This window comes from Gossypium raimondii, chromosome 7 (assembly GCF_025698545.1).
Source record: "Gossypium raimondii isolate GPD5lz chromosome 7, ASM2569854v1, whole genome shotgun sequence".
NCBI classification, from domain to species: Eukaryota; Viridiplantae; Streptophyta; class Magnoliopsida; order Malvales; family Malvaceae; genus Gossypium; species Gossypium raimondii.
The window spans coordinates 969,014-981,421 of record NC_068571.1 but is presented as its reverse complement, the minus strand read 5'-3'; the positions used below and the strand labels follow the sequence as shown (position 1 = coordinate 981,421).

Below are 12,408 nucleotides of genomic sequence, written 5' to 3'. Positions count from 1 at the left end.
TATATTAATATTTGATTATTATTATTAAAGTTATATAATTCAAAATTGAAAAAAATACCATGTTAATATAAAGTATAACCTTATGGCTTAACGGGGTGAATTATATGAAATACGATTTGGCCAATGGGGCGAATGTTATACAATGTGGGCACCAAATCTAAAATACATGATAATTTATATATAAAATTCAAAAATCTAAAAATTCCAAAGGTATTCATCCCTGACCATAACTATCCCAAACACTCATATGTGCTCATGTTTATAATATAAAATTTATAACTTAAACTTGTACAAAAAAATAATTTTTAAAAATTTAATTGGGGAGTAATTACTTGCAGAATTACTCCGATTTTCACCTTCCTTAAGAATTGAAAGAGAAATGATTGTATGAAACTGTGACTCCACATAATCCCTATCCACATCATCCAATCCCTTCTCGAATTGGAAAGTGTGTATTCAATAGGACCTACCAAGTATAATAGTTACCCAAACATGTCACGTTAGTCTAATTACAAGTAATTATACCCAAGTCTAATTACTAGGTAACTTTTCAAACATTACTTAATTCTCACCATCCGCTAAGAATTGAAAACTATAATTAGATGCTGTAATTACAATCAATTCAATAGGATCCACCAATTACAATGGTTATCCAAACATACTGTTCTTGTATAATTATAAATAATTATACCCAAATCCAATTACATTAATAGTTTCTATTATATGCTTATATTGAAACAAATGTATAATAATATTTATTAGATACTACATACTTTATTTATTCTAAATGTAAGTAATCTTATGTTTTATTTAATAATATTAAATAATTTTATGTATATTATTATTTATTAAATATTAAAATTTTATAATTATAGATTGTTTAGATGTGCATCACATAATCTATAATATTTGAAGATTAAAAAATATTGTATAATATTTCAATATGTATTTTGCTAGTGAATTGTCAATAAATCATGTTACAACATATTCATCTATAATCTATAATCTATAATATATATTAAAGTATGAATTTGGAAAAAACTTTTAAATTAATTATTATAGTATTTATTGTTAATTATATTATTAAATTTATGATTTGAAATATTTTATTATTTATAAGATTTATCATACTAATTATGATTTTATTAAAACTTTTATTAAATGAATTTTATAATAATAAATAATTAAATTTTATATTAAATTATTTAGACTCCTGGTTTTAGGAATATATGCATTTTCATTTTCGTTTTCATGGAAAATGGAAAACATTGAAAGAAGGTTGAAAATTTTTAAAATGATTTTGAAAAATAAAATGAAAATATGTGAAAATTAAATAATAATAATAAATTATTTTCACTAAAAAGACTTTGTAAAAATAGAAATGATGAATTTGGCACCTTATTCAAAATCATGTAAGCGCAAAAATATTACAGTTTTTCAAATATTAAATTTGGTACCTTGATACAAATGCATATAAATGTAAAACTTTTTATTTTATTTCTCATGTTTTTATTATAGAAAATATTTATCAAATATGTTTTCGTGTATTCATTATTGAAAACAAAATTTTATTTCTATTTATTAAACATATTTTCATTAAAAATAAAATTGTTTTCTGAAAATAAAAAAGAAAAATAATTTTTTTAGAAACCAAGAGCTTATTAGATAAAAATTACTTCATTTTTTTAATTTTTTCATTAACTAAAAGGTAAAATGAAAAAATAATTTATTTATATAATAAGTAATTATATATTTGATATATAAAATTTTATAAAAATACATTTATATAATATATTATAATTGTATTAATTATATATTATCTACAAATTGTCTTAAGAGAGAAAGGCCACAATGTCTATGTATGCAGAGGTGAATCCTTGATTGTCCTCAAATTTTAAATTAGTAAAGTTAAATTTTACTTTAGTCCTTTAAAAATAATAAAATTTTAATTTAATCATTTAAAATTACATTTTATTATTGTAAAAATTACAATTTAATTTTGACCGACCCTAAAAAAATTCTGACTATGTATGCCTTGTTTGGATAAGATAAATTTTAATTTGAATTGACTTTATTTGATAAACCAAAATTTAATTTAAAAATTTTAAATTATTATAAAATAAAATAAAATGTTTCAACTTATTTGAAATCCACTCCGATAGAAATTGAGTAAAAGAGTTGGCAAAAATTTAAAGGTATAATAGTAAATTTAGTCTTTAACATTTATATCTTTTGTTAATTTAGCCTCAATCTTTTAAAAAGAGTCGAATTTAATTATTAAAATTTTAAAAATAATCAAATTGCTATTTTGTAATAGAAATATTGATTAAAATATTAAAATTTTAAACATGTTATCATGACAATCCACGTATTTTATGATTTTTTTAAATTTGAATATTTTAATATTTATTATAATTTTAAAATTATTTATTGATGTAACATATAAGACAATTAGTACCATGTCGGAAAAAATACATGTGTACTGCCACACTAATTATCATGCCAACATCATTATAAATAAATGTTTTAATCATCATTTCCGTTAAAAAACGATTGAAAATTAATAATTAAAATTAGTTAAAAAATCAAATTAAAAAATATAAACTAATTTTATTATTATACCATTTTAAAAAATGCTAGCAAACAATTCATGAAACCCATGAACTAATTTAATTTCCAACCAACAAAATTTTCTTATCCACAAATCGGCCCAATTTAGTTGAAAAAAAACCTATAACCCATTAATCGCGTGACCAACCATCCCCTCGATTTTCCCACCACATGTTTAGTGGTCCCCACTTCCTCCCAGAGCTTTCCGCCATTTCTGTCTCTTTCTCTCATATATAAACCCTCCCTTTTTCCCCTGTTATTTCCTCTCCTAAACCCATCACTCTCTTTATCTTCACTCACTTCACCTGAGATTTTGTTTTCTTTTATTTTTCGGTAATGGGGAAGATTAAGATCGGAATTAACGGTAATTATATATTTTTGATCTTTGCTTGTGATTTTTTTAAAAAAAAAATTATGGATCTGAATTTTTTTTTGGTGTTTGTTTGGTGAAGGATTTGGAAGGATCGGGCGTTTGGTTGCGAGAGTTGCTCTCCAAAGCGAAGATGTTGAGCTTGTTGCTGTTAATGATCCTTTCATCACCACTGATTACATGGTTCGTAACTCGTAATCCAACTTTTTTTTCTTTCTTTCGTATTTCCTTTTGCATTTGTTTCCTTTCTTGCTTTATTAGAGCGTTTCGTTGAATTAAGTCACGTGTTTGAATTTTTTTAGTGGAAATAGAGTAGATCTGAAAAGAGTCATGATTTGAATTTATTTTTTCGGATCTGATTCTTACTTTGTCTCACTTGCCTATCAGAGCGATTATATGTTTGATTCATACGTAATTTAAAATTTCAACTGATTATTGAAAGATTGATCTATAGGATAAATTGACTGATTGTGCTAGGTTTTCAGTGAGTAAATCTTGTGTTTAAGTTGAAAGTAGAGAATATAGTTGTTTATTTATTTTTAAATTATTCTATAAATTGTTTCCTGATGCGCTTTGACAATTTTACTTGTATAGACCTATATGTTCAAGTACGACAGTGTTCACGGTCAATGGAAGCACCATGAGCTTAAAGTGAAGGACTCAAAGACTCTTCTCTTTGGTGAAAAGCCTGTCACTGTTTTTGGCATCAAGTATGTTTTTCTTTTCCTTCGAACGAGATTATTTTAGGATGAGTTTTCTGTTGTTGAAATATTTTCTTGACGCCCTTATGTGATTGATGTAGAAACCCTGAGGAAATTCCGTGGGGTGAGGCTGGTGCTGAATATGTTGTTGAGTCTACTGGTGTCTTCACTGACAAGGACAAAGCTGCTGCTCACTTGAAGGTATGTGATAATAATTTTGAGCAATGTTTATCTCATGGTCGTTTGAGAGACTTCATTTGAATTAATATGCCTTGTGTGTTTATCAAAACTGAAGAGGAAAACCTGAATTTTTATCCGTGTTTGATACATATTCGAGCATGTGTATAGGATATGATCCTCCAAATTATGGAAAATTTTAGAAAAATTGAGTATACCATGTCAAGCACATGCCTGTATCTGATATCCCCTTCTTAGTCCTTTCAATGTATCATATGTTCATGTTTTGTTTCCCATCTTTTGGTTTTTTATAGGGTGGTGCAAAGAAAGTGATTATTTCTGCTCCCAGTAAGGACGCCCCCATGTTTGTTGTTGGTGTAAATGAGAAGGAATACAAGCCTGATCTTGACATTGTCTCCAATGCTAGCTGCACAACCAACTGCCTTGCTCCGTTGGCTAAGGTAATAGTGATTCCTCTGTTAAATAGTGATTCCTCTGTTATTTTTTTAATGCATTGGTTAATACTTTTTTCTTTAAAAAATGGTTGCAGGTCATCCACGACAAATTCGGTATTGTTGAGGGTCTTATGACCACTGTCCATTCAATTACTGGTATGTATTCACCGTGTTTTGTTGCTTCTCGTTTCAACAAGTTGTGTACTGTTGATTGACTTGTCTTTTTGATTCAGCTACCCAAAAGACTGTGGATGGTCCATCAATGAAGGACTGGAGAGGTGGTAGAGCTGCTTCCTTCAATATCATTCCCAGCAGCACTGGAGCTGCCAAGGTATGTATCTGTTTTCTGACACTCCTAATGCTAAACATGGATTTTAGTTCAAATATAATAGTATAATAGTATCTTGTTACTAATATGTGATTATGGTCCCTGTATTTTTCCTTTTAGTTAAAATATTCCCCCCCCCCCCCCAAAAAAAAAAAGAAATCCAACCTCATTAGCTTTAGATGTTAGGACCTGTATTTTGCCTTTGAACTAAAAGCTTGCTAGATATAATCGTTGGATAATTGTTGAAATTGAAGTTTGATAGTTGATTCTGGTGCTAATCTTGTAATCACATAGGCTGTTGGCAAAGTTTTGCCAGCGTTGAATGGTAAGCTGACTGGAATGGCTTTCCGTGTTCCCACCGTTGATGTCTCCGTAGTTGACCTTACTGTGAGACTTGAGAAGAAGGCTTCTTACGAAGATATCAAGGCTGCTATCAAGTAAGGATTAGATCACTGCACTATATTTTTAATTCAAAGATGAATGCCTAATCTAGCTAAATGCACTTAATTTTGTGTAGGGAGGCTTCTCAGACCACCATGAAGGGAATTCTTGGTTACGTAGATGAAGATTTGGTCTCAACCGACTTTGTCGGAGACAGTAGGTGCGAAGCTTTAATAGTTCGATACAATATTCTTTACTGTCGTTGAAGCTTTTATGATGCAATGTTGTGTTTGATTTGACAGGTCAAGCATTTTTGATGCTAAGGCCGGAATCGCATTGAATGACAACTTTACTAAGCTTGTTGCGTGGTATGATAATGAGTGGGGTTACAGGTAAATCATACATACATTTCCTTCATTCATATCTGATAATGTCTCCATATAATTCCTTAAATCTAACAAAACACGAAACGCGTGTATGTTTCTCGTTGGCACTGCAGTTCTCGAGTGATTGACTTGGTTCGACACATGGCTTCATGCTAAGTGAGTGAAGTTTTAGCTTCTAACTTCAGCTTTGGCAAGCAATTTAGGAACTAGAAGAGATATGCCTGCCTTTTGGGTGTTGGTCATGCGAATAATAGAAATTGTATGCAACCTTTTTTTTTCGTGTGAACACTCTTTTTTTGGGTGGATTAGAAGGGTTTCTATTTTGACTCCCTTCATCCATTTTATGACAATAATAATTACAAGATCAACAGAAAAATTAATAAATAAATTTGTTAGTCATAACTTGATATAAATATGATAGGGAAACGTATTTTTTTAAGATCTTATAAAATACAAAATATTTTAAATGAAATTATGATAATAAATAATACAAAAACTCTGATTTTTAAGAGAGAAGTACTATGACTTTTGAGGTTTGTTCTAAATTCAGCTAACCCTCGTATGGTTCCAATAATACATTATTGAAAATTATAGTGTTTTTATTTGAAACTAACTTAATATCAAGAATGCGGTTATCTTTTAAAGGTATAATGATAACATTTTTGACCATTTTGATCATGAACTCTTTAAAAAGTCAAAACCATCTCTTCAAGAAAATGTATACTTAAATATTAAATTTTAACATGTGTGGTAAATTACGTGACAGTTCCAAGATGTGTCATAATTTGTTTTGTCATGTTAAATAATTCGAAATTTATAAAAAATATTTAAAATAAAAATTCTAAATCAGAAAATATAAATATTCATAAATATTTTAAAATTAGTATTAAGTACATGCAGATTAAAAATTTGATAATATCTCAGTATTTTTGTTAAAAAGTAATTAGATTCTTTTTAAAAGTTGATGTAAAAGTGATGATCAAATTGGATTGATTTAGCTAAAAGAGAGTAAAGAGTTAAATTGATACAAGATGTAAATATTAGAAAGCTAAAATTTTATCATTATGTCATATACAAGATGTAAATATTAGAAAATTAAATTTTATCATTATGTCATTTTAAAATACAAATTTGTGTGGTAACTTGAGTGATAGTCTACAGTACTTTATGCTAACGTGTCACGATTTGTTTTATGTCATGTCAATAAATAAAATAAAAATTATAAAAATATTTATAGTAAAGTCAGTATTTTTGTTAAAAATAATTTGATTTAAAAGTAATAATAATGATCAAATTGGATTTTTAAAAGTTGAAGGTTAAATTTATTTAAAAAAAGTATGAATCAAGTTTACAAAAGATGTAAATATTAAATACTAAATTTATCATTATGTCATTTTTAAAATACATATAAATTTATTTTGATAGTATATATAATGAGTAAATCTAAAATAAACATATAAATTTTAATTTTCATATTAAAATCCCCAAATAAGCATAAATTCTGAAAATTTTACATTGTGTCTCTTTATGAAAAGAATAAATCTGAAATAAATTTTAATTTATTATTCCAATTTTAGAAAATCGAGATTTTAAAAGTAATTATGTTTATTTGAAAATTTTGAAAAGGAAAATAAAATATATAAAATTTGTTTTGCAAAATTAGAAAAGTTGACCAATTAATATTACAAAAGTGTCCATTTTCTTTCAATAGTTTGTAAATGAAATCCAAATCTATACAGATATTGCTTTTTTAGTTCTTATTGGAAAAAGTTAGGAAATTTATTTTCCTATTTTTGTTATTAAAATAAATCTTATTTTATTTACCTAACATAATTTAAAAAATAAAATATTTTTTTTGAAAACCAAAGGTTCCTGGGTTTGGAAGAGGGATTTATTTCGACTAAGGTTTTAAATTTTAAAAAAAATTATTTGTTTGAATAACTCAAAAAGAGATTTTTTTTAAATTTCTCATAATTTAATTTAATTTAATATTATGTTTTCATTACAAAATAAAATTTTAAACTTCAAATTATAATGTTTATTAATTCTAAATATTTTACATATCAAATGATATTCATATAGCATATTTATAAATGATTTATTTTGAAAACAATTATTTTTAAAATTCATGAAATTTCATTAATCTATTTTCCTGAAATAACTGTTTATGTTCGAATGAATGCACTATAAAATGTTAGAATTTTTCAAAATTCCAAAGTTTCCTCTCTATACACACTTTGAAATTTCTATGATACCATGGAGTTATGAAGACACTATCACGTCAACTTTTTGAAAATATTAAAATTACAAAACAAAAATTCAGGTAAATTTTCTCACGTGGAAAACTTAAAATCAAAATATTCAATAAGATAGTGTAAACGACAAGTAACTATTTGATAAAAGTATCATTGAAATTATTATATTTTGTTTCTCTACTAAAAAATAGACAAGTTAGTCATTGTATGTTAGATCAAAGATCAAGTTGGTCCTTCTGTTAAAATATTAATCCATTTCTAATGTTAAAATTGGTCATTATATATCAACATAATGTACACGTAACATGTTAAGGGTCACTTTTAATAGTATCTTGATCTAATGTATAAGGATTATTTTGCTCATTTTTAAATAAAAGTGACAAAATACAAGGACCTTTATAGTATTTTTACCAAAAATATTACTTTTTCGACAAAGAAAACTCAAAGAGAAGACTTCAAAAATTCAAAAAAGAGGCAAAGTCTACGTCATGATGGTTTGAAAATTCAAAAGCATAGTTGGAAAAATATTAAGAAATGAAGTGAAATAAAGGTGTGTGTTAAAAGATTGACTACCTTTGCTACTCATTTTTTTTTTTTGTTGTTTTGGGTATTGTTGGGTCCATTAAGTTTGTCTCGTTGTTTCTTTTTCCAAGCTATGGGGAAAGTCCATAGGAAACCAAAAGACAATCAAGACTTTTTAGTGCCTTTTTCCTTTTTTAGTGGCTTTTTGATTCGCGGTTAAATCGGTTAAATCATAATTTTTGATTTAATAATTTTGATCATAATATTCGGTGTAATCGATTTGATCGTCAATTGAATAATAATTAAATAAACAGTTATAAATATGACTTTTTTTGTCTTGATTTTATTATTTACCCTTGTTTTGCTCCTATGTGTTTGTTTTTTTTTAACATCCAAAGCTCTAACATACATTTATGACAAAATTAACAGAATCATCATATCCTTTTAGTGGGGCCACGAGGAGGGGCAAAGTAAAATCCATCTCTACAATTGTGTCAGGATTTATTCTTCTACTTGAGAAGAAGGATTACGCTTAAGGTAAGCAAAATTGATGAATGAAACCTTCCTCTCTAAGCAAGCCTGAAGAATCATGAACTCGCCAAATCCTCTTGTTGCTCACGTCTTCAAAGCAAAGTACTGTAAGTTTAATGCTTTTGAAGTTGTTACGGCCAAGCCTTTTGACTTATAGATATGAAAAAGTATTCTACCTGCGAAGGACGTCTAGATCTGGAATGGGAATAATTGTTGGATTAACCCTATTCCTAATAGGCTTTGTTTGGATATTTTCCAAACTCGCAGTTCTTCTTTCTAAGCACAATCTTACTATGATTTTGATAGGGAAACTTGGAAAGTCTGTAGAGTGCATGAAAATCCTAGCGAAGAAAGAGTTAAAGACCTTTTAACTAGGCCTTCCTCCATCTTAGGAGGTAAGGATAGGTTAGTATGGAAAGATGATCCCAATGAGAACTTCTCCGTTAAAGGGGTTTACTATTCCTTTTGGAAATCTAGTCATCATAATTGTCTAGCTCAAGGGAACAATTTAGAATTTGGAAAGTCCTTTAGAAGCTTCGTTTTCCTTTTAAGCTAATTTTTTAATGGAAAATCTACAACAATTATCTGTCGATTAAGGAACCCCTTTTTAAAAGAAATGTTCTCTTCGATAGCTTGTGCCCTCTGTGTCAAGATGGATCTAAAACTTTGGAACAATTTTTCATTTAATACAATTTTGTCAAAGCTAGATGGCTTGGCTCCTCACCCTCATCCATGATTCTTTTAGGCTAAATCCGTTCACTTCATTTGATCTTTTTTTTTTAATCTTATAGTCACCATTGTATTTTTCACAATGAAAATGATCATTACTTATACTTGTAATGATAAAATCATTCATCTAAGACCGGTGACCCATTATCATGTTTAATTTTCATTAACCCATACATGTAAATGAGAATATACTATTTACTCTTTTTATTGATCTATGATTTCACTATTTTGAGTGAAGTAATGTTATGCATAAGTCATGTAGCCAACATAACAACTTTTGAGCTACTACTTTGAGTGCACAAGTTTTAAATATATCATCGTACATGAGCCATACAAACATATTCATTCACTTACTGAAGATTAAGGTAAGTTACACTATGAACGCCATAGGTGAATTAATTCGTAAATGGATCAAAAATAAATTCAACTTGGATTATCTCTTATGTATTGTCAATTTAGAAAATTACATCTTTGTCTCTATTTATGAGAGTCAATTTAGCTTCGATAGCCTAGACAAATTATCTTTCCAATTAGACTTATAAACAACATTATAGTCCTAACATGAGTTATTTACTCAATTTAACTTCATGGACTATGTATAATTTAAATTACCTACTAATATAAGTTGTCTTCTTGTATTACAAACTGACCATGTAATTAAGTCCTTATGGGGGGATAACTTGTCTTGGCTATCATAGCAGGGCAACTCTCAGGTAGACACATATATATAATAGCCTAGAATGATAATGCATTTCAATGAATCCAAGTTGAATGATCTTGAATCTATTTGTAGATAAATTTATTTGTGACATTCATTGCGCGTTTAACCTTAATCTTGAGTAAATATATGTCTATGTGTGTATCACTTGTATGCTTTGATATATCGTAGACCAAAGCATCCTCAAAGTAGTTAGCGAGTAAATTTCTATATTGTGTATGCAATTTATGCATGGTGTGTATTTACTTATAGATACGTGATCATAGCTCTTTCAAAGAGTTAAGAGTATCATTTTAAAGACATTATATGGTTGATGTAAATTGAACTTGGCCAAGGAACCCACCATATTGACTTGAATCATTCAGTGTGTGAATGATCATTTACATCATGTTGTATATAGTGAATCCTTAAAAAAAGGTGATCAAATTTGGCGAAAGGATAAAACCTAAAGGGATCATAGGTACTTGATGAGGGTTATGCACATATGACAAGGTCAATGAACAAAACTTGCTTGATAGCTTTCATGATGGTATATAATTGGTAGCTCGGTCTTGAGTCTTTAATGGTACGACACCCAATTATTATAGCCCAAGTTATATATTTTCATTTGGTCCCTCAAAAAGCTCAATATAACTTTTGATAGATTGCATTTAGCAGAAACACTTGCATTGAATTGTAAACAATTGAACATGGAGAAATAAATCACTGTATTTACTCATTGGAGTAATAGATGTTTTCTTGGTTTAATGATTAGTTTGATCTAAGGTTAATGTAGTACTTCAAATATTTATTTAATTGGATAAATATTTACTATAGATTGAATAATGAATTTAAAGTGGAACTAATTTAAGAGATCATATTTTCTAATTATTCATAATAAAATAAAATTGCACATGCACTTTAATACAATAAGATTGTCTTGACTTTCGCGAAAATAAAATAGTGCTTATGCAAATTATTTAATTGGGTAATTAACTTTAATTATTTTAAAATGAATTGAGATTATAAAACACATATGTAAGCTAAAGTAACCCACTTAGGGCTTGGGATGGTCAGCCATATCGAAGAGGGAGTTATGACTGCCTTAGTAACCTTAGCTACCTATGGGCAACTTATTGTGTGTGGTCTTGGTGTCCTTATGAGACAAGGAAGTTGAAAACATTGTTTAATATGTATTATTGGCTAAAGGAAAAAGAGATTGGTGAAAATACAAAACTTAGCCATTTATACCATATATGATCAAACGAGTGTTATTGTTCTTGAGATCATTTCCTTTGTGATTGTTTTAATAGAGTATTTGTGTTTATGTTTGGTATGGTGCCTACACATCATGCAACCTGAGAGTCCAAGAATAGTGGAGAATATTTGAACTGATGAAAGTGAAGATTGAAAGCTTCTTGAGAATTCTGAAACAATATCATAACATTCTAAGAGATAACTTTGAGTTCAATTTTGGACCTCCCCAGTTTGATTCAAAAAAAGTGCAAAACTATTTGGTCATAGATTTTCAAGTTTTCTTTGAAGTGACTTTTAAATCACTTGATTTGGAGTTTTGTAACTCAATATATGTTCATTGTTTTAAAGTAGTATAGGTCATTGCTAATAGATTGGGATTAATCAAAAACCAATTTTTGCAATTAGTGAGTTTAGTTTGAAATACATTCAGGTAATAGATTGTTGAAGATTATTGTCCTTAACTAATCGAGGTGAATTTGATTTTGGTTTAAAATTTTAAAAATTCTGTTATGCCTTAATTTTTTTTTCAATAGTGATGGTATAATGTTAACCATTTAATTCTTTTTTTTAAACTAGTACTGTGCTTTCAGCTTTCAATGTAACAAGTCTTTCTATTCTTCTAAGAGTTTCAAACTCAACTAAGATGATAGATTTTCATAATATATTATTCCACGCCGATACAAGTACGTTACAAAAATTCTAACAAATTATATGATTAAATGCTTGCCTATAATCATTATCAGTAACTAAATTGTGTTTATAGAAGGGAGGGACTTGATAGATAAAGTGTTATTAGCTCAGGGGTTGGTTAATGGCTATAGTGGATAACATATGTCACCTAAATATACTATTAAGGTTAATTTAAAAGAAGGCATTCAATTCTCTAAGCTAGAGATTTATTCTCCAAGTTCTTAAGCGCTTGGTTTCCTTCAACTTTTAAGACTTGGATCAATAGTTGTGTAACTCGTCCCTTGTTTTTAGTGGCCGTGAATAATTGGACAAACTGTTA

At 28.1% G+C, this 12,408-nt stretch overlaps 1 protein-coding gene across 1 annotated transcript; it reads left to right on the top strand.

Annotated features, from left to right (window-relative positions):
• The first annotated feature begins 2,808 nt into the window (after positions 1-2,808).
• On the top strand, positions 2,809-5,810 carry LOC105769401 (glyceraldehyde-3-phosphate dehydrogenase 2, cytosolic). The gene is made up of 11 exons (XM_012590011.2): positions 2,809-2,974; positions 3,063-3,163; positions 3,575-3,690; positions 3,783-3,882; positions 4,173-4,319; positions 4,409-4,469; positions 4,547-4,644; positions 4,936-5,078; positions 5,159-5,242; positions 5,325-5,414; positions 5,522-5,810. The coding sequence occupies exons 1-11, from the start codon at positions 2,947-2,949 to the stop codon at positions 5,562-5,564; spliced, it is 1,011 nt and encodes a 336-aa protein (XP_012445465.1). The 5' UTR covers positions 2,809-2,946; the 3' UTR covers positions 5,565-5,810.
• Positions 5,811-12,408: the final 6,598 nt, after the last annotated feature.

Coding starts and splice junctions, on each gene's coding strand:
- LOC105769401 (XM_012590011.2), top strand. CDS start 2,947: ATGGGGAAGATTAAGATCGGAATTAACG. Junction 2,975..3,062: donor GATTAAGATCGGAATTAACG/GTAATTATATAT, acceptor TGTTTGGTGAAG/GATTTGGAAGGATCGGGCGT. Junction 5,243..5,324: donor GACTTTGTCGGAGACAGTAG/GTGCGAAGCTTT, acceptor TTGATTTGACAG/GTCAAGCATTTTTGATGCTA.